General features: G+C 43.8%; 1 protein-coding gene across 25 annotated transcripts; it reads left to right on the top strand.

Annotated features, from left to right (window-relative positions):
* Positions 1-663: 663 nt before the first annotated feature.
* Positions 664-23,762, top strand: ZNF836 (zinc finger protein 836). 25 transcript variants are annotated; one of them, XR_013410166.1, is made up of 8 exons: positions 664-708; positions 803-1,001; positions 2,540-2,682; positions 3,101-3,198; positions 3,829-3,923; positions 11,956-12,082; positions 16,342-19,234; positions 19,789-20,018. XR_013410166.1 is itself a non-coding variant. In XM_077981201.1 (7 exons), the coding sequence occupies exons 3-7, from the start codon at positions 2,654-2,656 to the stop codon at positions 19,008-19,010; spliced, it is 3,018 nt and encodes a 1,005-aa protein (XP_077837327.1). In that variant the 5' UTR covers positions 664-708; positions 803-1,001; positions 2,540-2,653; the 3' UTR covers positions 19,011-20,018. The 25 variants fall into 25 exon arrangements, 5 of the variants coding, with proteins under 5 accessions (XP_077837327.1, XP_077837329.1, XP_077837328.1 ...); XR_013410162.1 differs by having other exon boundaries at positions 16,342-19,263; positions 19,760-20,018; XR_013410155.1 differs by having other exon boundaries at positions 16,342-19,380; positions 19,570-20,018.
* Positions 23,763-23,930: the final 168 nt, after the last annotated feature.

Raw genomic sequence — 23,930 nt, 5'->3', positions numbered from 1 at the left:
TGGGTGAGACTCAAAGTGTGGTTCATCCTGAGGCAAAATTTCTGTCCAGCTGTGAAACTGTGAAGCCAAAGAAGTTATTTGCTTCCAAAATACAACGGTGGGACAGGCATAGGATAGACCGTCAGCCCTGGAAACCACCCTTCTACTCTGTTACTGTGATTTTGATGTTTGTAGATTGCACATGTAAGTAAACGCATGCAGGATTTATCTTTCTGTATCTAGCACAATTCGCTTGGCATAATGTCTTCTAGGTTCCTGGATCCAGCCACGGCTGCACATCAAATCTTCACGGATATCCTAGTTCCCTGACTACTGAGTAACTTCAGCCTTACTGACTTCAGCCTCACTGGCAAGACCCGATGGAGTCCACCAGGCTCGCAAAAATCGATTTTGACCTAAATCAGTTCAACTTGACAAGAAGAAAACATCTTAGTTTCCAACAGAAGTGGACCACAACTTTAAACTTTGACCTTAAAGTCTAAAACATTAACTTAAAATAGGCAGGAAGTAACACCGCTTCACAGGACAAGAAACAGTCACCAATACTCCCAAATCAGGAGAACAAAGACTCGGTGGGCTGAAGGCAGAGGGAATAACAGACCCCGCCCACCAAACAGGTCCCGCCCACACCGCCCGTCCTGCCTTGCCCGCCTGGCCCCGCCCACTACCGCATGAGCCTGCCCCACCCTTTCAGGGTTCCCAAATCAGGTCCGTCTTTCTGCTCCTTCCCTTGCGGGTCGCACCCCACCCAGGACCCTCCACCGCCCCAGGCTTCTGAGTCTTTTTTTCTCCTCTCGTGAAGCTTCCTGCACACCCGGAAGCAGATCGCGCGGGGAAACGGTCACAGCGCTGCGCGTCAGTTTCCGACTACCTGGACTAAACATTTGCTTCGCCGGGTCTACGTGAATCCAACGTGCACTTGGCGGTCTTCCCTTGTCCATACCCGTTTCCTGGGGATCGCTACGGACCTTAAAATACCAGCAACAGCCCCTTCGCCCCAAGTAAGTCTGATAATTGCTTTCCTTTCGGTTTAAAAATCTCTCTGCGGCTGTTCCTTGCTCCCTGCCTTTCTGCCTTAGGACCACGTAGACAACCCCACTCAGGTCGTGTTCCTGCTTAAAACCCTTACTGACCTCTGCTTCGGCCCTGCACCAAGTCGAGCCCTCACTCGGGAGGTGGATTCCCACTCGTCGCGACCCCCGAGTTCCTCCCTCGTCAGCCCCTGGAGGGGAGCGCCCGCCGTCCGGCTCCTGAAGGAGCCTCTTCTCCTCCCAGGTCCTGGGATTCTGCAGACCCTCCCTGTCCTGAGACACCGTACCCCGGCGCCACCTAGTATCCTCCTCACGCCGGGTCCTTCCGCTCCCCAGGCTTCCCCTTCACAGCCACTGCTTTTCCTGATCCCCCCGTTGGGGCAGGTGACCTGAGTCTGTCTTGTGATACCCAGTGTTCTTCCTTCCCAAATTTTACTCTACTGGAAAATGTGCTCTTCCGGGAGTTGGGCATCTTATTCCTCCCCTGTCCTACTGAATGTGTGGGTGAGAGGGATCAGGAGAGGAAAAGACAGGGAACGACGAAGCAAAAGGAAAAACCGAAGAGAATGAGGGAGACCCATAAATACACGGCAAAATGGATGATAATTTAGGGATTTGCAGAGAGATAGCAAGAGTGAAAGAGAACGAATGGAGAAAGAAGCAGGGGGAGAAAAGCACATAGAGACATTTAGAAAAAAAGGGGACCTTCAGAGAGATGAAGGGCAGCAAAATAGAGTGGGGCGGCAAAGGAGGAGGCACTGCAGACAGACAGTGGGGAGAAGGTAAAAGAGTTGGAGCCGTGGCTGACAGAGCTACGTGGTGCTGGAACTGAAAGAGAGGGCAGTGGGTGACAAGCAGAGTAGAGAGAGAGCCGCAGCAGGGAGGAAGCCTAGGAAGTTGGGGGTGCTAGAGAGTGGGAACAAAGGAGCTGTAACAGGTAAGAGGGAATTTAACAAGCAGAGCAGAGAGGGAGCTTAGATGGGGAAAAAGAGGCAGAAATACGTGGAGATTGGGGACAATCAGAAAGATTGGGGAGGAAGAGTTCCAAGAGGTGAAGTAAGTTGCCGACTATTGGGCAGAACAGACATAAAAGAGGAGAACAGAAAAGGGGAGGAAAGATGCAGCATGCGAGAGGGAAACACGTAGTAGTGAAGAAAGTGGGAGAGGACCCTATCCAGATGAGTGATGAGTTGATTGGATATGGATGGTGGTTGTAATATTCTGCTTTGTGACTTTACACTCTAAAATTTTTTTCTTTAAATTGTAATCATGAGGATGAAAATTACCACTCTTTTCTGTAAGGCTTGTGCATTTTGTATTTATTTGTATCAAAAGATATTTAGAATTTCTGTTTAGCCAGAGGGCATTTAAATTCAGTCATTTGTGGTAACTCTTTTCTTCCCTGGGATAGAGTAGAGGATAGAGTGAATGAGAAATGGGGCAATAAATGACTGTCACTCTCACTACAAGGTATGTCTTTGTTTTTTTTTTTTTCTTTTCTGAAACAGGGTCTTGCTCTGTCAGACTAGAGTACAGTGCCATGATCTCCGCTCACTGCAGCCTCAACCGCCCAGGCTCAAGCATTCCTTCTGCCTCAGCCTTTCAGAGTGCTGTGATTACAGATGGGAAGCCACCACATCAGGCCTACAAGGTATGTCTTTGTAGGAGTATTGAGAGTCTTATTTTTTTTTTTTTTTTTGAGACGGAGTCTTGCTCTGTCGCCCAGGCTGGAGTGCAGTGGCCGGATCTCAGCTCACTGCAAGCTCCGCCTCCCGGGTTCACACCATTCTCCTGCCTCAGCCTCCCGAGTAGCTGGGACTACAGGCGCCCGCCACCTCGCCCGGCTAGTTTTTTGTATTTTTTAGTAGAGATGGGGTTTCACCATGTTAGCCAGGATGGTCTCGATCTCCTGACCTTGTGATCCACCCGTCTCGGCCTCCCAAAGTGCTGGGATTACAGGCTTGAGCCACCGCGCCCGGCCCAAGAGAGTCTTATTTTTTTGTAATGGATTTTCTTTTTTGTTTTTTCTTTTTTTTTGTTTGAGACGGAGTTTCACTCTTGTTGCCCAGGCTGGAGTGCAATGGAGCCATCTCGGATCACTGCAGTCTCTGCCTCCCAGGTTCAAGCAATTCTCCTACCTCAGCCTCCCAAGTACCTGGGATTATAGGTATGTGCCACTACGCCTGGCTAATTTTGTATTTTTAGTAGAGATGGAGTTTCTCCATATTGGTCAGGCTGGTCTCAAACTCCCAAACTCAGGTGATCCACTGGCCTTGGCCTCCTAAAGTGCTGGGATTACAGGCATGAGCCACTGCGCCCAGCCTACTTTTTTCTTTGTAGTTCCTTTATTTATTTATTTTTTGAGACGGAGTCTCGCTCTGTCGCCCAGGCTGGAGTGCAGTGGCGCGATCTTGGCTCACTGCAAGCTCCGCCTCCCGCGTTCACGCCATTCTCCTGCCTCAGCCTCCCGAGTAGCTGGGACTACAGGCACCTGCCACCACGCCCAGCTAATTTTTGTATTTTTAGTAGAGACGGAGTTTCACTATGTTGTCCAGGATGCTCTCAAACTCCTGACCTCAGTTGATCCGCCCGCCTCTGCCTCCTAAAATGCTGGGATTATAGGCGTGAGCCACCATGCCAGGCCACTTGGTCTTTGTTTAGGAATTTATTATCCTTGCATCCCCCTGGTGCAGTGGGCTGCCTCTCCACATGCTGAGGTCTTTCCTGTGGGCATGGTTGTAGCACAGAAAGGAATGTGTTGTTTCCAAGCATTAAACGACAGATTTTTCACTTTCAGATTTGACTTGTAAAGAAGTAATTATACTGACTGAGAGAGCAGCCCAGAAGAGGAAGAACAGGAAAGAAAAGGAGTCAGGGATGGCTCTTACACAGGTAAAATGATATTCTTAGTGGATCATTCTGTCTCCTTCCTTTTTGAAATGCGATGCATTGGAGTTGCGAATCTTCTCTGAGTCTGAAGCATCCTGCCTGACGTGTTTACTGCCATTCACCCATGCCTTCCCTCAGTTTCTCTCATCTCACTTAGATTCTATCTCACCGAGACCCAGTGACATTAACTTGGGAAGAGGCTCTGCTGGGCATGGTCCTGGGAGCAGCTCACACCCAGACACGGATGGAGACAGGGTATGAGCCCCACAGTGTCAGAGCTGTTGGCAGCAGAGATCGTTTAGAGGCAAAAGCAGGATGCAGTCAGCTCTCTGTAGACCAGAAGTAGAGAAGCTGCATGCGGAAGGCACATATTAATGTGCACAATACCTCATCAATTCTGGAAAAGAGTGTGTCAGGGGAGATCTTTTCTGCCTAATTTTATACTACATTTGAAGCTGTATGAATGAGTCACTGTTTCTAACTTCAAAATCTTAATGACTGGGAATGGAATGGACAATTAGATACATGCATCAGTGATAAAGGGTGTTTTATTTTATCTTTTTTTTTTTTTTTTTTTGAGACGGAGTTTCATTCTTGTTGCCCAGGCTGGAGTGCAATGGTGCGATCTCGGCTCACTGCAACCTTCACCTCCCTGGTTCAAGTGATTCTCGTGCCTCAGCCTCCTGAGTAGCTGGGATTACAGGCATGTGCCACCACGACTGACTAATTTTTGTATTTTTAGTAGAGATGGCATTTCACCATGTTGGTCAGGTGGTCTTCAAGACCACCTCGGCCTCCCAAAATGCTGGGATTATAGGCATGAGCCACCGTGTCCGGCCTATCATTGATTTTAAAATATAAAATCAACCTGAATGTCAGATTCATTTAGCCATTGTCAGCATATCCATCCTACAGAGACTGTGGTGTTCATGCTGGGACTCCTAGTAGCAGTTGTTTTATCTAAAAAGGTTATAATTTTGCTCAGATGTAGGAGCAGAACTTCTTTGTTATTAGTGAAGATGGAGCCAAATTCTCTCATTCCACCAATTATTACTGAACATCATATTTCTTTTATTTTAAACATCGCATAATGTATTTATTTGCAGTAAAATCCAAGCAGAGATGCAGTTTAGGCATTAAAAAGGTGGCATAACATGAAGACGACAGGAAAATAATATTTTATTATATATGTAATTGATGCTATGTTAGATTTTAACTGTTCTTGTCAAAAAAAAAAAAGGGTACTGGGCCAGGCATGGTGGCTCACGCCTGTAATCCCAGCACTTTGGGAGGCTGAGGCAGGTGGATCAAGAGGTCAGGAGTTCAAGACCAGGCTGGCCAAGATGGGGAAACCCTGTCTCTACTAAAAATACAAAAATTAGCCAGGCATGGTGGCAGGTGCCTGTAATCCCAGCTACTTGGGAGGCTGAGGCAGAGAATTGCTTGAACCCCGGGGGCAGAGGTTGCAGTGAGTGGAGATCACACCACTGCACTCCAGCCTCAGCGACAGAGCAATACTCCGTGTCAAAAAAAAAAAAAAAAGGGTACCTGTGAGATGATGGATATGTTAATGTGTTAAACTATAGTGACTTTTTTACTATCTGTACTGTAATATCATGTTGTATACCTTACATACACCATAAAATTTATGAGCAAACATAAAACATGGGACATCAAGGAAACGTTTCAGTTTTATGCTAAAAAAAATTTATAATCTAAAAAAAGGACATTGGGCCGGGCGTGGTGGCTCAAGCCTGTAATCCCAGCACTTTGGGAGGCCGAGACGGGCGGATCACGAGGTCGGAGATGGAGACCATCCTGGCTAACACAGTGAAACCCCGTCTCTACTAAAAAAAATACAAAAAACTAGCCAGGCGAGGTGGCGGGCGCCTGTAGTCCCAGCTACTCGGGAGGTGGAGCTTGCAGTGAGCTGAGATCCGGCCACTGCACTCCAGCCTGGGCGACAGAGCGAGACTCCGTCTCAAAAAAAAAAAAAAAAAAAAAAAGGACATTGACTAGGCGCAGTGGCTCATGCCTGTAATCCCAGCACTTTGGAAGGCCAAGGCAGGCGGATCACGAGGTCATGAGTTAGAGACCAGCCTGGCCAACCCCATCTCTGCTAAAAATGCAAAAATTAGCTCGGCATGGTGGCGCATGCCTGTAGTTCCACCTACTTGGGAGGCTGAGGCAGGAGAATCCCTTGAACCCAGGAGGCAGAGGTTGTAGTGAGCTGAGATCGCACCATTGCACTACAGCATGGGCGACAGAGCTAGACTCTGTCTCCAAAAAAAAAATAAAAATAAAAATAAAAAAAGAACATTAAGGCATATATATTCCAAAAATTTAACTACAGAATATGAAATGGCTCCTAGAATGCAGAAAAAAAAATTGCGCAATGAATGAGGATTATTTTATTTTGATTTCTACAAAATAATGAAATGGAAATACAGAGAGTTGTCATTTTCCCTAGATCTTCAAAATCTAAAAGAAACATAGTAGCAGGTTTTGTTTAAATGAGTGGGAAATCTGATGTGATGTTGGTGGGAGAGGGTCCCTTTGCAGCTCAGGGTAGTGGGGAATCTTGCCAGATCTAGCAAAGCAGGAAATGCACCATCCTGGAGGAAATGATCACTCTTTCAAGTGCCCATCCTGGGGAAACCCAGTTTCCTTTCCCTATCACATCATCCACCATCCCTCATGTTTCCATGGGGAGCTACTGTTGTAGGTTCTGTGGCAATAGTCAGTGAGAGGTGTCGAGTTGCATTTACACGTCATCATGAGATTTCAGAAAACAATTCTTCAGTGAATGTTCTGCTGTGAAATTTTATTTTGCACGTTTTGAAGTGTACATATTTTTATGTTAATAAACACTAATAGTTTGTTTTGCATCCTCTTTGGAACAATCCCTAGATGAAGACGTATGGGTCTTTTACCGTTTTTCGCTTTTTTTAACCTTTTTTCTTTTTTACCGTTTTTCTTTTACTGTTTTACAAAGAATGTCACCGTGGCTGCCTGTATGCATGCTATCTTCACCACAGATGTCTGATGTTTCCTCCGGGTTGGGCAGTTTAAAGAGTGAGTGCCTCGGCCAGGCGCGGTGGCTCAAGCCTGTAATCCCAGCACTCTGGGAGGCCGAGACGGGCGGATCACGAGATCAGGAGATCGAGACCATCCTGGCTAACACGGTGAAACCCCGTCTCTACTAAAAAGTACAAAAAACTAGCCGGGCGAGGTGGTGGGCGCCTGTAGTCCCAGTTACTCGGGAGGCTGAGGCAGGAGAATGGCCTGAACCCGGGAGGCGGAGCTTGCAGTGAGCCGAGATTGCACCACTGCACTCCAGCCTAGGTGACAGAGCGAGACTCCGCCTCAAAAAAAAAAAAAAAAAAAACAACGAAGAGTGAGTGCCTCTTTTAGGATGGCATACCACAAAAGCAAAAATAAATAAATGTTTGCTTTATGTTTTTCTGGAAGGCCTGGCTCACAGTGTGATTATAAAATACTATGTTTCTTTTAGATCTAAGGTTTTCTTGCTGACATTTTCTTTGCATGAATCTTATTTTTTGGTGATGAAGTCTGGCTCCGTTGCCCAGGCTTCAGTGCAGTGGCATGATCTGGGTTGACTGCAATCTCCGCCTCCCAGGTTTAAGGGATCCTCCTGCCTCAGCTTTCTGAGCAGCTGGGACTATAGGCACTCACCACCACACCCAGCTAATTTTTTTGTATTTTTAGGAGAGAGGAGGTTTCACCATGTTGACCACTCAAACTGACCTCAAGTGATCTGCTTGCCTTAGCCTCCAGAAGTGCTGGGATTACAGGCATGAGACATGGAACCCAGCCTTTGATTATATTATGCCTTTCAGTAAAGCTTGTTTGTTTACTTACACTTAAGTAATGTTAGATATATTCACATTATTTATTGGACTCCCAGAATACATATGTTCTCGGTGCTTGATGGTTTGCCATGAGCCCCTTATGCTCTCCTCATTTTGTTTTGTTTTTTGTAGTTCTTGTTTCTCTCCCTGTCAAAATCCGCTTTGAGTTCACCACTTCCTTCTTCTGCCTAAGTCAGCTCTGTTGAACTCATCTAGTGACTATTTCAACTCAGTTACTCTATTTTTAGCTTTAGTCTGTCTTTCTCTCTCTTTCTCTGTCTCTCCCTCCCTCCCTCCCTCCTTCCTTCCTTCTTTCTTTCTCTCTTTCTCTCTCTCTCTTTTTTTTTTTTTTTTTTTTTGAGACAGAGTGTCACTCTTGTTGTCCAGGCTGGAGTGCGATGGTGTGATCTTGGCTCACCACAATCTCCGCCTCCTGGGTTCAAGTGATTCTCCTACCTTAGTCTCCTGAGCAGCTGGGATTACAAGCACGCACCACCATGCCTGGCTAATTTTTTGTATTTTTAGTAGAAATTGGATTTCACCATGTTAGACAGGCTGGTCCCAAACTCCTGACCTCAGGTGATTTGCCCTCCTCTGCTCCCCAAAGTGCTAGGATTATAGGCATGAGCCACTGCACCTGGCCATTTCTCTCTTTCTTTCTCACTTTTTCTTTCCTTCTCTCTTTTTCTTTCCTCCCTCCCTTCCTTTCTTTTCTTTTCTTTTCTTTTTTTGCGGAAGGGTTTTACTGTATTGCCCAGGCTGGAGTTCAGTAGAATGATCCATCTAAAACAACTACTACAACAACAACACACACAGAATGATAATTTTCTAACTGGGGATTGTGCCCTCTCTGGGCCTTTGCTTGTCATGTCCTAATTGAAGAGGTTTGCTGGTTTCTACTCAGAAGCTCCCCTGTTATCTGTCTGTGCTATTGACGACTCTTGTGCTGCAGTCAGCTATGGTACTAGATCTTACCTAGTGTCTTTATGTGTTACTGCACACACTGGTTTATGTCAATCATCCTTTTTTGCAGTGGCCCCTAACCTTTCATCCTGTTCCTTTCAGTCATTATATTCAGGCAAGACAGAAACGAATTGATATGGCTTTGGTTGTGTCTCCACCCAAATCTCATCTTGAATTTTTAGTAGAGACAGGGTTTTACCACGTTGGCCAGGATGGTTTCGATCTCTCGACCTCGTGATCCGCCTACCTCAGCCTCCCAAAGTGCTGGGATTACAGGAGTGAACGACTGCACCCGGGCTGTGGAAAGCAGAATTTAAGAGTGATGAACTAAGATGTTTGGCAGAAACATTCTCAAAGCAAATTGTTCAGGTTGCTGCATGGCTTCTCTGAACTGTTTATAGGAAAATGGGAGGAGAGAAAAATGAATTAAAAACAATTTGTTTTCAAAGCCCAATGTAAAGATTTGGAAAATTCTCAGCCTGGCCATGTAAAGAATTAAAAGTGTATTTAGGAGAGAAAACCAAGAGGGGTGTAGCCAAGTGGCCTTGGACAAGGAGATTAGTATGGATAGAAGTAAGCCAGGACCTGATTATTGAGACAATGGGAGAATCATCCCAAAGGCATTTTAGAGATCTTTGAGACTGCTGTGCCCATTGTAGGTTCAGAGTGCCAGGGCCTTGAGGGCAGAATAGTTTCAAGGGAGTGGCCCGGGGTGCCCTTTGGACATGGGAACTCCGATACCTCAGATCTGTGATCTCTGTATTTCAGAGCAGAGGTCCTTAGCTACCCCATCTGTGGCTGACGTGGGACCAGGTGCAGACCAGCCACCACTCCAGAGGGCACACACTGTTGGGAGCCAAAAAGGCCAAAGGGATCGTGATCAACTCAGCATTCCACTGGAGGCTATATGATCAAACAGCAAACTGTTTATCATGAATGCAGGATGTGAGCAAACTCACGACTGCACCTGCCACCAAGTTTGCTGAGGGCCATCACTCCCTGGCGCTGGGCTCCTTGAAGTTATCTCTGGGAAATCTAGTGCTTATTGGTCGAATGATGCAGTCTTGCAAGCCTGCTGTGATCCAAAGGACTGACTGACAGTTACCGACAATCACCGCCCCTTTTGGTTATCTCTTTGACCTAATAAATTTGGAGGGCTGAAAAAGCTTAGGGCTTTTGTCCACTAGAGGCAAGGTGCCCCCGACCCCTTCTTCCAAATATACTCTTTTGTCTTTGTCTTTTGTTCCCGTGTTTGCCCCTTTTGTTCAGTCCACCAGGGATCGAGGTCGGTTACAACACACAAACTGTAAACCTTGGCAACATGAACACAGTGGTAACTAAAAGTGTGCAGAGGGCATGAGATGTGGACTCATGGCTACTTCCATCTAGATTTCAAAGAATGCCTCAGAGATCCTTGGAGCCTAGGCATAGAAATGCTGTAGGAGTGAGGCTGTCCCTGGAAGTCCCTACTAGGGCAATGCTCAGTTCTAGCTGTGGAGGCAGGGCCAATTTCAGAGTCCCTGTTAGGATAAGGTCCAGTAAAGCCCTGGGAGCAGGGCCACCGATAAGACCCCAAAACTGTAGAGTCACCGGTATGTGATTCCAGCTCAGGAGAGCTGCAGGCACTGTGAGAACGTCCATGTGGGGTGATCCCAACAAAACCAGTGAGACAGGGATCCCCAGGATGTTGGGACCCAACCTCTACTCCAGGATGTCTAGAAGGTGGGACATGGAGTCAGAGATTATTGTCAAGCCTTAGTATTTAATGTATGTGCCCTGTTGGGTTTCAGCCTCACATGGGAACAGCTACCCCTTGTTTCCTGTTTCTCTCTTTTGGAATTGAAATATCTAACCTGTGTCTGCCCCACCATTGTATTTTGGAAGCACATAACTCGTTTGATTTCATAGGTTCACAACTAGAGAGCAGTTTGCCTTCGGATGAAATGCACATTTGAGTCTCACCCATATCTGATTTAGATCATAGTTAGGTACAACTCTAGACTATAGGCTTTTGAATTGGTTGTAGAAATAAGGCTTTGGGAGCCATTGGGATAGAATGTATTTTGTCTGTGAGAAGTACATCAATTGGGGGGGCCGGGGTGGAATGCTATGGTCTGAGTTTTTTTTTTCCTCCTCCGCAATTCATGTTGAAACTTAATCCCCAGTGCCCAATCTTTAAATATTATGAGGCATGGCCTTTAGGAGGAGATTGGGTCACGAGAAGTCGGCCTTTATCAGTGGGTATGGTGTTCTCGTCAATGATATATCAAAAGGCTTATTCTACGGAGTTCACTACTTTTTGGCCCTTCTGTCCCTTCTGTCATGTGGGGGACACAGCATTCGTCCCCTACGAAGCAACAAGATCATCTTGGAAGCAGGGATCATCCCTCACCAGACATCAGTCCTGCTGGCACCTTGATCTTGGATATCCCAGCCAGCAGAATCATGAGAAATACATTTCTATTCTTCATAAATTACCCAGTCTGTTTTACTCAGTACAGCAGCACAGAGAGACTATGACATACTGTCACCATGATTTAACTGTTTGTTTCTTTTGATTCAAGACTCATTCTCAGACATCTGGGTTCAGATGCCTGCTCTGCCATTTTTAGGTTGTTGACCTAGGTGACTTTTTAGCATTTTCTGTGACATAGTTGTCTCGTAGTAACATGGGAAAAAAATCTCTCTCTCTCTCTCTATCTATCTATTATGTTGTTATTTGAATTAGAACATGTAAAGCATTTGGAGTAATGCCCAGCACATGGGGAGTGTTTCAAAACTTTAGTCATTGCTGTTGCTCTGGTCATCACAGTTTTTAGTTTCTGACCTTTCTTTAAAGCTGCTATGGACATTGTCATCTCGAAGACACAACTCTTATACTAGCTTATCTGGACATTCAGTTGATATATTGAACATAATATCTAACACTTATACACATAAGCACTTATTCATTTCTTTGTGTATTTCTTGCATTATACACAAAAATGAGAAGTGTACACTGATTTACAGGATATAACCTCCTGTTGAATTTTATAACAAGCTAAAATTAGGGACACATGACTTTCTCACAGATACCCTGCGTGGATATGTGAAAACACACACTTCAATCAAATTGATGTGACAGTTCTCTCCTCTTGTCATTTTATGTATAGATAAGAGCTCTCCCATTGCTCCTTGTTGAAATGTGTTTTTCTTTTCAGGGACCTTTGACATTCAGAGATGTAGCCATAGAATTCTCTCAGGAGGAGTGGAAATCCCTGGACCCTGTGCAGAAAGCTTTGTACTGGGATGTGATGTTGGAGAACTACAGGAACCTGGTCTTCCTGGGTAAGCATAATTTTGCTCTAGAAGTTAAGATCTGCCCTTGTGCATTTTTGTGTTTTCTCTCTTGGGAGCCCTATCCGTCATTTGACTGAAACTGAAGCCTTGTTGACTCACAGATAAAAAGCTTCATAATGCTGCATCTGGACTTTCACTTCCCATATCATCACACTACCTCCTTTTGGAATATCTTCCCTTGTTGTCCTGTGCCCATAGTATAATTCCCATATTTAAGTATTAGTCAGTATAATGCTACTTTTTTTTTTTTTTTTTTTTAATGGAGACAGAGTCTAGCTTTGTCACCTGTAGGGACTAGTCCCACAGGGTCGGTGGGTTTTTCTCCCCATGTGCAGAGACGAGAGATCGTAGAAATAAAGACACAAGACAACGAGATAAAAGAAAAGACAGCTGGGCCCAGGGGACCACTACCACCAAGACGCGGAGTCCCGTAGTGGCCCCGAATGCCAGGCTGTGCTGTTGTTTATTGGATACAAGACAAGGGGGCAGGATAAGGAGTGTGAGCCATCTCCAATGATAGGTAAGGTCACGTGGGTCACGTGTCCGCTGGACAGCGGGTCCTTCCCTGTTTGGCAGCCGAGGCAGAGAGAGAGAGAGACAGCAGACAGCTTACGCCATTATTTCTGATGTATAGTCTCTATATATTAGAGACTTTTAGTACTTTCACTAATTTTGCTACTGCTATCTAGAAGGCAGAGCCAGGTATACAGGATGGAACATGAAAGTGGACCAGGAGGGTGACCACTGAAACACAGCATCACAGGGAGACGGTTAGGCCTCCGGATAACTGCGGGTGGGCCTGACTGATGTCAAGCCCTCCACAAGAGGTGGTGGAGTAGAGTCTTCTCTAAACTCCCCCGGGGAAAGGTAGCGGGTGTTTTTCCTTGGCACTGACGCTACTACTAGGCCACAGTCCTCTTGGCAATGGGCGTCTTCCCACACGCTGGCGTTACCTCTAGACCAAGGAGCCCTGTAGTGGCCCTGTCAGGTTGTGACAGAAGGCTCACACTCTTGTCTTCTGGTCACTTCTCACCATGTCCCTTCAGCTCCTGTCTCTGTATGGCCTGGCTTTTCCTAGGTTATGATTGTAGAGCGAGGATTATTATAATATTTGCATAAAGAGTAATTACTACAAACTAATGATTAGTGATACTTACATATAATCATATCTGTGATCTATATCTAGTATAACTCTTGTTATTTTATGTATTTTATTATACTGAAACAGCTCGTGCCCTCGGTCTGTTGCCTCAGCACCTGGGTGGCTTGCCGCCCACAGTCGCCCAGGCTGGAGTGCAGTGGCATGAACTCAGCTCACTGCAACCTCCGCCTCCCGAGTTCAAGCAATTCTCCTACCTCAGCCTCCTGAGTAGCTGGGACTACAGGCTCACACCACCACACCCGGCTAATTTTTTGTATTTTAGTAGTGATGGGGTTTCACCCAGGATGGTCTCAAACTCATGAGCTCAGTAGTCTGCCCACCTTGGCCTGCTAAATTGCTAGGATTATAGATGTGAGTCACTGCGTTACTTCTAAATAAGTCTTTCTGTTTTCTTCCAAAGTCAGAATTTTAACTATTCTTTAGGCAAGTATATACCCACAGCTCTGCAAGCACAAACCCTGCTGCCCCATGCTCATAACTCTTTCCCCTCCCCTCATGCCCTTCCTCCTCCCTTCCTCTTCTGAACATATTACTTTGGTCCAGATGGACTACCCAGTCACTTACTAGCGTATTAATTTTACACTCCCATTATTGCAGAACTCCCTCACCTTCCACACTACACTCAGCGTGTAAGGGATGACGCCTACTCATTCACTTGACAACTTTCTGAGAACACTGCCTACATCAATATGTGCAGGGGATGATGACTCAGATACCGTTATTCATGAAGGATGACTGAATAATGTTTTGGCAACACACCTTGGCTCTTGAAGTATTTCTGTTTTTTTTCTTTTTTTGAGACAGAGTCTCACTCTGTTGCCCAGGCTGGAGTGCAGTGGCGCCATCTCGGCTCACTGCAAGCTCCGCCTGCCGGGTTCACGCCATTCTCCTGCCTCAGCCTCCTGAGTAGCTGGGAATACAGGTACTCACCACTACACTTGGCTAATTTTTTGTATATTTAAGTAGAGACGGAGTTTCACTGTGTTAGCCAGGATGGTCTCGATCTCCTGACCTCATGATCCACCTGCCTCGGCCTCCCAAAGTGCTGGGATTACAGGCGTGAACCACCGCGACCGGCCAGCTCTTGAAGTATTTCTTTCTACACTCTTGGTATTTGGGTGACCAGTTATCTGAACTGCCTGTTTGACCAGTTTTATTTAAAAACATGTTTGATACTGGAAACCCAGGTTCACGTCTTACTTTCTTTGTAATTTGGGTGTAGATACATAAATCCTATGGGCAGACTTACTGTCCTTATTTGTAAAATAGTGATAATTTATCTTAAGATTTTTAAAAACAAGTTAGTGCTGTTTGCTAGCTTGGAATATTGCATGTTCTATAGTAAAGACTCAGAAGTCTCTTAGTTTAATAAGGTATATCAACATTATTTCATGTTTATAATGAGATGGCATATTAGCTTTAACTTAATGTGGCTAGGTATAGCAGATACCATAGATAGGGTGGTTTGAACAACAGAAATTCACTTTTCACAGATCTGGGTGATGAGCAGTCCACATGTCAGAGCCAGTCACTTTGGTTCCTGGTGTGGGCCCTTTTCCTGGTGTATCATGGCTAACTCTTTCTGTGTCCTCACATGGCAGAAGGATTGTCATGCAAAAAGCAAAAGCTTTTTCACATCTATTCTAATTCCTATTCCATTCCTGAAATTCTACCTACCATGCTGACCTAATTGCCTCCCAAAGTTTTCACTCCTCCAAATAATACTACATTGAGGATTAGGACCCTAACATATGAGTTTTGGCAGACATAAGTCAATATAGCTGACTTGCATTGCTTGTTAGTGTTGCAAATGTCTATTTTTTTATGGAAATAGATAGTTTTTTGTTAGTTTGTTTTTCCGAGACAGAGTCTTGCTCTGTCACCCAGACTGGAATGCTGTGGTGCAATCTCAGCTCACTACAACCTCTGTCTCCCGGGTTCAAGCAATTCTCCTACCTCAGCCTCCTGAGTAGCTGGGATTACAGGTGCCCACCACCATGCCCGGCTAATTTTTGTATTTTTAGTAGAGACAGAGTTTCATCATGTTGGCCAGGCTGGTCTCAAACTCCTTACCCCGTGATCTACCCACCTTGGCCTCCAAGAGCTGGGATTACAGGTGGGAGCCACCGCACCCAGCCAGAAATAGGTAGTTTTAGAACAGGTTTAATACCTATATAATAAGTATTCAGAAAAATAACTTAGTTTTATAACTTCAAAAAATTCTTTCTCATTTTCCCAGTACTATTTTTGATTTATAATTTAGCTTGCCATTTACGTAGATCATTAATTAGTTGAACTTGTTGATATTTAGCTGTAATTTGACATTTATTTGTGCACAATAAATATGAAGTAAATATATATATAACTGTTTTTTCTTCTGAGAGAGCCATATGTTTGCTGCCAGTTGGTGTATGATTTGGGGGCATGGTGGAAAAATACTTCTTTTAGTGCTAATATATATGTTTGCACGACATGAGTCTTTTGGTCATTGAATGTTTGAAACTAGACTTCCTTAAAATTAATTTGAATTACATGTGATTAGTGTTTCTTTACTGAAGAATTCTACTCCTTTTTTATTTGTAAAAATAGAAGATCACTGTGGTAAAGTTTGGTAACTGTCTAGTATAAACGTTACTTTTAGTGTAGTATGTTTTCAATATAAAATATTTATGAATAGTAGTTATTTAAAAACAAACAAACAAAAACAAATAATACTAGTTATTTGTAAAACCCATGTTCAGCCAGGTACAGTGGCTCACTCATGCCTGTAATCCCAGCACTTTGGGAGGCTGAAGTGGGCAGATCACGAGGTCAGGAGTTTGAGACCAGCCTGGCTAATATGGTGAAACCCTGCCTCTACTAAAAATACAAAAATTAGCCAGGTGTGGTGGCATGCACCTGTAGTCCCAGCTACTCAGGAGGCTGAGGCAGAAGAATAGCTTGAACCCAGGAGGTAGAGGTCGCAGTGAGCCAAGATTGTGCCACTCTGCTCCAGCCTGGGCAACAGAGCAAGACTCTGTCTCAAAAAAAAACCCAAAAAACAAAAAAACAACAAAAAAAACCCTATGTTCATTATATTTTGTAGGTATCCTTCCTAAATGTATGACCAAGGAATTACCACCAATAGGAAACAGTAATACAGGAGAAAAATTCCAAACAGTGATGCTGGAAAGACATGAATGTTATGATATTGAAAATTTTTACTTAAGGGAAATCCAGAAAAATCTACAGGACCTTGAGTTTCAATGGAAAGATGGTGAAATAAATAATAAAGAAGTGCCAATGACCTATAAAAACAATCTTACTGGTAAAAGTGGTCAACATAGTCAAGAGGATGTAGAAAACAAATGTATTGAAAATCAGCTTCCATTAAGCTTTCACTCACATCTGACTGAACTGCAGAAATTTCAAACTGAAGGGAAAATTTATGAATGTAACCAATCTGAGAAGACAGTTAATAATGGTTCCCTAGTCTCACCACTTCAAAGAATTCTTCCAAGTGTCCAAATCAACATTTCTAAAAAATATGGGAATGAGTTTTTGCAACTGTCATTACCCACCCAACTTGAGAAAACACACATTAGGGAAAAACCTTACATATGTAATGAGTGTGGCAAAGCCTTTAGAGTGTCTTCAAGTCTTATTAACCATCAGATGGTGCATACTACAGAGAAACCTTACAAATGCAACGAATGTGGCAAAGCCTTTCATCGGGGCTCACTACTAACAATACATCAGATAGTCCATACAAGGGGGAAGCCATGTCAATGTGATGTATGTGGCAAGATCTTCAGACAAAATTCTGATCTTGTAAATCACTGGAGAAGTCACACGGGAGAGAAACCATACAAATGTAACGAATGTGGCAAGTCCTTTAGTCAAAGTTACAACCTTGCAATACATCAAAGGATTCACACTGGCGAGAAACCTTACAAATGTAATGTGTGTGGGAAAACCTTCAAACAAGGCTCATGCCTCACTACACATCAGATAATCCATACAGGAGAGAAACCATATCAATGTGACATATGTGGCAAGGTCTTTAGGCAGAATTCAAATCTTGTAAACCACCAGAGAATCCACACTGGAGAGAAACCATACAAATGCAACATATGTGGAAAGTCCTTTAGTCAAAGTTCCAACCTGGCAACTCATCAGACAGTTCATAGTGGAAACAAACCTTACAAGTGTAGCGAGTGTGGCAAAACCTTTAAACGGAGCTCAAGCCTCACTACACATCAGATAATCCATACAGGAGAGAAACCATATACGTGTGATGTATGTGACAAGGTCTTCAGTCAACGTTCACAACTTGCAAGGCACCAGAGAAGTCATACTGGAGAGAAACCTTACAAATGCAATGAATGTGGCAAGGTCTTCAGTCAGACTTCACATCTTGCGGGGCATCGGAGAATTCATACTGGAGAGAAACCTTACAAATGTGATAAATGTGGCAAAGCCTTTAAACAGGGGTCATTACTCACTCGACATAAGATAATTCATACTAGAGAGAAACGTTACCAATGCAGTGAATGTGGAAAGGTCTTTAGTGAAAATTCATGCCTTGTAAGACATTTAAGAATTCATACTGGGGAGCAACCTTACAAATGTAATGTGTGTGGCAAGGTCTTCAATTACAGTGGAAACCTTTCAATCCATAAGAGAATACACACGGGAGAGAAACCTTTCCAATGTAATGAATGTGGCACAGTCTTCAGGAACTACTCATGCCTAGCACGTCATCTAAGAATTCATACTGGGCAGAAACCTTACAAATGTAATGTGTGTGGCAAGGTCTTCAATGACAGTGGAAACCTTTCAAATCATAAGAGAATTCATACTGGAGAGAAGCCTTTTCAATGTAATGAATGTGGTAAGGTCTTCAGTTACTACTCATGCCTAGCACGTCATCGGAAAATTCATACCGGAGAGAAACCTTACAAATGTAATGATTGTGGCAAAGCCTATACTCAGCGATCAAGCCTCACTAAACATCTGATAATTCATACTGGAGAGAAACCTTACAATTGTAATGAGTTTGGAGGGGCATTTATCCAAAGTTCAAAACTTGCAAGATATCACAGAAATCCTACTGGGGAGAAACCACACAAATGTAGCCATTGTGGTAGAACTTTTAGTCATATAACAGGCCTGACGTACCATCAGAGAAGGCATACTGGAGAGATGCCATACAAATGTATTGAATGTGGCCAGGTCTTTAATTCCACTTCGAACCTTGCAAGGCATCGGAGAATTCATACTGGAGAGAAACCTTACAAATGTAATGAATGTGGCAAGGTCTTTCGTCATCAATCAACACTAGCACGCCATCGGAGTATTCATACTGGAGAGAAACCTTACATGTGTAATGAGTGTGGCAAAGCCTTTAGAGTACGTTCAATTCTGGTTAATCATCAGAAAATGCATACTGGAGACAAACCTTACAAATGTAATGAATGTGGTAAAGCTTTTATTGAAAGGTCAAAGCTGGTGTACCATCAAAGAAATCACACTGGAGAGAAGCCATACAAATGTATTGAATGTGGCAAGGCCTTTGGACGGTTTTCTTGCCTCAACAAACACCAAATAATTCATTCTGGAGAAAAACCTTATAAATGTAATGAGTGTGGCAAATCTTTCATTAGTCGCTCAGGCCTCACTAAACATCAGACAAAACATACTGGAGAGAATCTGACAACAAAACTCAATGTGGAAACGCCTTTAGATGTTCTCCTAACTTCTGGGTTCAAATAATTCACATTTACAGGTATAGTTTGTATATTTGACGCTTCTGTCTGAACCTCATGTGGAATTTTAATCCCCCGTATTGGAGGTGGGGCCTAGTGGGAGATGACTGGATCACAGGAGTGAATTTCTCAAGAGTGGTTTAGTACCACCTGGTTTTTGCTCTTCTTGGGATAGTGAGTTCTGGTGAGATCTTGTTTTTTTGTTTGTTTGTTTTGTTTTTTTGAGACGAAGTCTGTCTCTGTCACCAGGCTGGAATGCAGTGGCATGATCTCAGCTCACTGCAACCTCTGCCTCCCAGGTTCAAGTGATTCTCCTGCCTCAGTTTCCCTGAGTAGCTGGTACTACATGCGCACACCACCATGCCTGACTAATTTTTGTATTTTTAGTAGAGACGGATTTTCACCATTTTTGCCAGGATGGTCTTAATTTCTTGACCTCATGATCTGTCTACCTCAACCTCCCAAAGTGCTGGGATTATAGGCGTGAGTCACCAAGCCCGGCTGAGATCTTGTTGGTTAAAAGTGTACGGCAGTTCAGGCATGGTGGCTCATGCCTGTAATCCCAGCATTTAGGGAGGTTGAAGTGGGCAGATCACTTGTGGCCAGGTGTTCAAGACCAGGCTGGTCAACATGGTGAAACCTTGTCTCTACTGAAATACAAAACTTAGCCAGGCATGGTGATGCAGGCCTGTAATCCCAGCTACTCAGGAGGCTGAAGCATGAGAATCGCTGGAACCCAGGAGACAGAGGTTGCAGTGAGCCAAGATTGTGCCAGTACACTCCAGCCTGGCTGACAGTGAGACCCTGTCTCAAAAAAAAGAAAAGAAAAGAAAAAGTGTATGGAACCTCCCTCTCTCTTGTTCCTATTCTTGCCATGTGATATGCCCACTCCCCCTTTTCCTTCTACCATGATTTTAACATTCCCGAGGCTTCCTCAGAAGGTGAGCAGATGCCAGCACTATGTTTCCTGTAAAGCCTGCAGAACTGTGATTCAATTAAACTTCTTTATAAATTACCCAGCTTCAGGTATTTCTTTATAGCAATTCAAATATGGCCCAATACATTTATACATGCAGTAAACGTAGCTAAGTTTTAAGGTAGTGTTCACTACTCACTCGTCATAAGAACGTACATACTGGAAGGCTGGGCGCAGTGGCTCTCGCCTGTAATCCTAGCACTTTGGGAGGCTGAGGTGCACAGATTGCCTGAGCTCAGGAGTGTGAGACCAGCCTGGGCAACAGAGTGAAACCCCGTCTCTACTAAAATACAAAAAATTAGCTAGGCATGGTGGCGTGTGCCCATAGTCCCAGCTACTTGGGAGGCTGAGGCAGGAGAATTGCTTGAACCCAGGAGGTGGAGGTTGCAGTGAGCCAAAATCACACCACTGCACTCCAGCCTGGGTGATACAGCAAGACTCTGTCTCAAAAAAAAAAGAAAGAAAAGGAAAAAAAGAATATACATATTGGAGAGAAATTACTGAAGCGCAGTATGTGTGGCAATAATTCTATTCAAAGATCAAAACTTGTGGATCTATAGATAATTCAAAGTGCAGAGGTGCTTTACAAATGAGAAAAGTGTGGCAAAACCTTTACCAGAGTTCAATCACTATTGGACATAAGGAAGTTTATACTGATAGAGAATCTACACGTATGTGCCGGAGACTCTCCCCAGGCATCAGAACTCACTAGACATCAAAATATACAACTTTGAGACGAACCACACAAATGTAATGTGTGTGGTAAGGCTTTTACCTGAACATCGAAATGGAAACCAGAGTGTTCATACTGAAGAGCTACCTTACAAATGTAACAAATGTAGTAAGACTTTTTAAAAAATCAAATGTTCGGGCCGGGCGCGGTGGCTCAAGCCTGTAATCCCAGCACTTTGGGAGGCCGAGACGGGCGGATCACGAGGTCAGGAGATCGAGACCATCCTGGTTAACACGGTGAAACCCCGTCTCTACTAAAAAATACAAAAAACTAGCCGGCCGAGGTGGCGGATGCCTGTAGTCCCAGCTACTCGGGAGGTGGAGGCAGGAGAATGGCGTGAACCCGGGAGGCGGAGCTTGCAGTGAGCTGAGATCCGGCCACTGCACTCCAGCCTGGGTGACAGCACGAGACTCCGTCTCAAAAAAAAAAAAAAAAAAAAAAATCAAATGTTCGGCCAGGCATGCTGGCTCACGCCTGTAATCCCAGCACTTTGGGAGGCTGAGGCGGGTGGATCACGAGGTCAGGAGATCGAGACCATCCTGCCTTACACGGTGAAACCCCGTCTCTACTAAAAGTAAGAAAAATTAGCCAGGCAAGGTGGCAGGCGCCTATAGTCCCAGCTCCTCGGGGGGCTGAAGCTTTCTGTATGACAATGCTTTCTGTATGATTTTTATACCAAATAAACTGAATGTGTCTCTTTTGGACTTTAGGGAACTAATATCAAAAGATTAATGAGGACCCAATTTAAAATTTGACAAAAAATATTTGACAAACTTTAAAGTGCTTAGTATCACAAAATAGGATCATAGGTCATTGTAAAGTAAGTCCTTCATTTAACCAAAGTGATACACAAAGATTTCAAAAAAAGGGAAAAACCTTTATTTTTTGAGAGAGGACACTTAATTTCTCAAACAGTAAGCCCTAATAAAGAGAGCATGAGGCCAATTGAATTTGTTATTCAAAATTTTATAAACAATCTAAAATTTTAATCATCTTGCCCATAAGATATGATTTCCATAAGCCTTTTTACAACCGTTATAATCTTTATCAAGGAGTGGGTCAATACTCCAAGAAAACCTTGTTAATCTGACACAGAGGCTCATATGCTGGTCTTGCATCAGTGTGCCTTTGACATCAATGGTTAATTTGTAGAGAAACTGAACTTGTTTTATCTTTCTAGGTAAGCTCTTACAATTTCATGTGCCCATCTCTGCTGTAATAGCCCCTGGGCCTTGAGGAGTTGAATAGTTTTACTTTCTTGTCCTGTGTCTCACGAACACAGTTTATTTTGATTGGCATCTTCTATTAGGTCTGAAGATGAGGCTTTAACTGCTGTCAGTGTTTAAGATTTAGGAGGACTTGGTGTCCTTTTTAGACCCAGGCGTCAACGCCCTGTAACTTAGTGACACAAGGACTTTAAAAGCACATACAGGCCAGGCATGGTGGCTGACACCTGTAATCCTAGTACTTTGGCAGGCCAAGGTGGGCAGATCACTTGAGGTGAGGAGTTTGCCACCAGCCTGGCTAACATGGCGAAACCTCATTTTTACTAAAAATGCAAAAAAATTATCTGGGCATGGTGGTGTGTGCCTGTAATTGCAGCTATTGAGGAGGCTGAGGCACAAGAATCCCTTGAACCCATGAGACAAGGTTGCAGTGAGCCAAGATTATGCCACTACACTCCAGCTTGAGTGACAAAGTGAGACTGTCTTAAAAAAAAAAAAAAAACCACATACAGAAAATTACGTGGATGTAATAACCTTAATTTAAAAAAAAATTTTTAATCTTAGTTTTTTCTAACCAAACCAAACTTAGTAATAATGACATAGGAATTATTTTGATAAAGTGTAATACCTGTTTATTAGGCCAGTTATTGAAAGACAAAAGAAAAGACCTTCTGCAGTGCAACTGCTGTTTCCTATGGGGAATATTACATTGAAAGGAAACTTTTCCTTTACACCTCTAGGATAAACCATTTCGTCGTTGTTGGCATGAGGCCACAACAGTTAGAAACTAAAAGAAAAAAACTTACAGCTGAAAATTAGTTGAAGGATAGAGTTATTATTTCATGCCTTTTAAAAGAGAGAAAGCTGCAAACAGCAAGACACATTAAAAGTTGAACTTTTTGTAAAAAAAATTATAATGTCTTGCAGTTTATTAAGAGTAAAGCAATACCTTAGGAAAATTTTGTATTTTGATCCAGTTATTTAGTCTATAAGTGATTTTTTTAAAGATCAAAACCCAGTCACTAGAAATGCCATTATAGTTTCCCCTTAATTTATATACAACTTGAAATATAAAAGTTTTTTTTTTCATAAATCCCCTTATTAATGACTTACATAGACCATTCATGACATGCTTGGGCACCCACCTCTTCACCTTGCTTCTGCTCCTACTCATTCCACCCTTTATCCAAACTCCAATTCTCTCTGCTATTTTCCTGCCTCAGTAGTATTTGGCAGGGATAAGTATGACATTTCTTCATCAATAAGTGCAAACAAAAATGTATGCTGGCAATTCTTAAGATGTTTCTAATATTATTTTACCAATACTTTTTTTTTTTTTTTTTGAAATAGAGTCTTGCCCTTTTGCCCAGGTTGGAGTTCTGTGGCATGATCTCGGCTCACTGCAACCTCTGCCTCCCCTGTGTTCAAGAGATTCTCCCACCTCAGCCTCCCGAGTAGCTGGGGTTACAGGTGCCCACCACCATGCCTGGTGAATTTTTGTAGTTTTAGTAGAGATGGGGTTTCACCATGTTGGCCAGGCTGGTCTCAAACTCCTGACCTCAGGTGATCTGTCTGCCTCAGCCTCCCAAAGTGCTGGGATTACAGGCATGAGCCACCGTGCCTGGCCTATTTTACCAATACTTTTATTTTATTTTATTTTATTTTATTTTATTTTTTTGAGACAGAGTCTTGCTGTGTCGCCCAGGCTGGAGTGCAGTGGCGCGATCTCGGCTCACTGCAAGCTCCACCTCCTGGGTTCACGCCATTCTCCCGCCTCAGCCTCCGAGTAGCTGGGACTACAGGCGCCCGCCACCACGCCTGGCTAGTTTTTTGTATTTTTAGTAGAGACAGGGTTTCACCATGTTAGCCAGGATGGTCTCGATCTCCTGACCTCGTGATCCACCCGCCTTGGCCTCCCAAAGTGCTGGGATTATAGGCTTGAGCCACCATGCCCGGCTTTACCAATACTTTTAAAGCTAAGTTATTAAAGAT

Source organism: Macaca mulatta, chromosome 19 (assembly GCF_049350105.2).
Source record: "Macaca mulatta isolate MMU2019108-1 chromosome 19, T2T-MMU8v2.0, whole genome shotgun sequence".
Classification (NCBI taxonomy): domain Eukaryota; kingdom Metazoa; phylum Chordata; class Mammalia; order Primates; family Cercopithecidae; genus Macaca; species Macaca mulatta.
The sequence above is the reverse complement of the archived record's forward strand: the minus strand, read 5'-3'. Positions and strand labels throughout refer to the sequence as shown.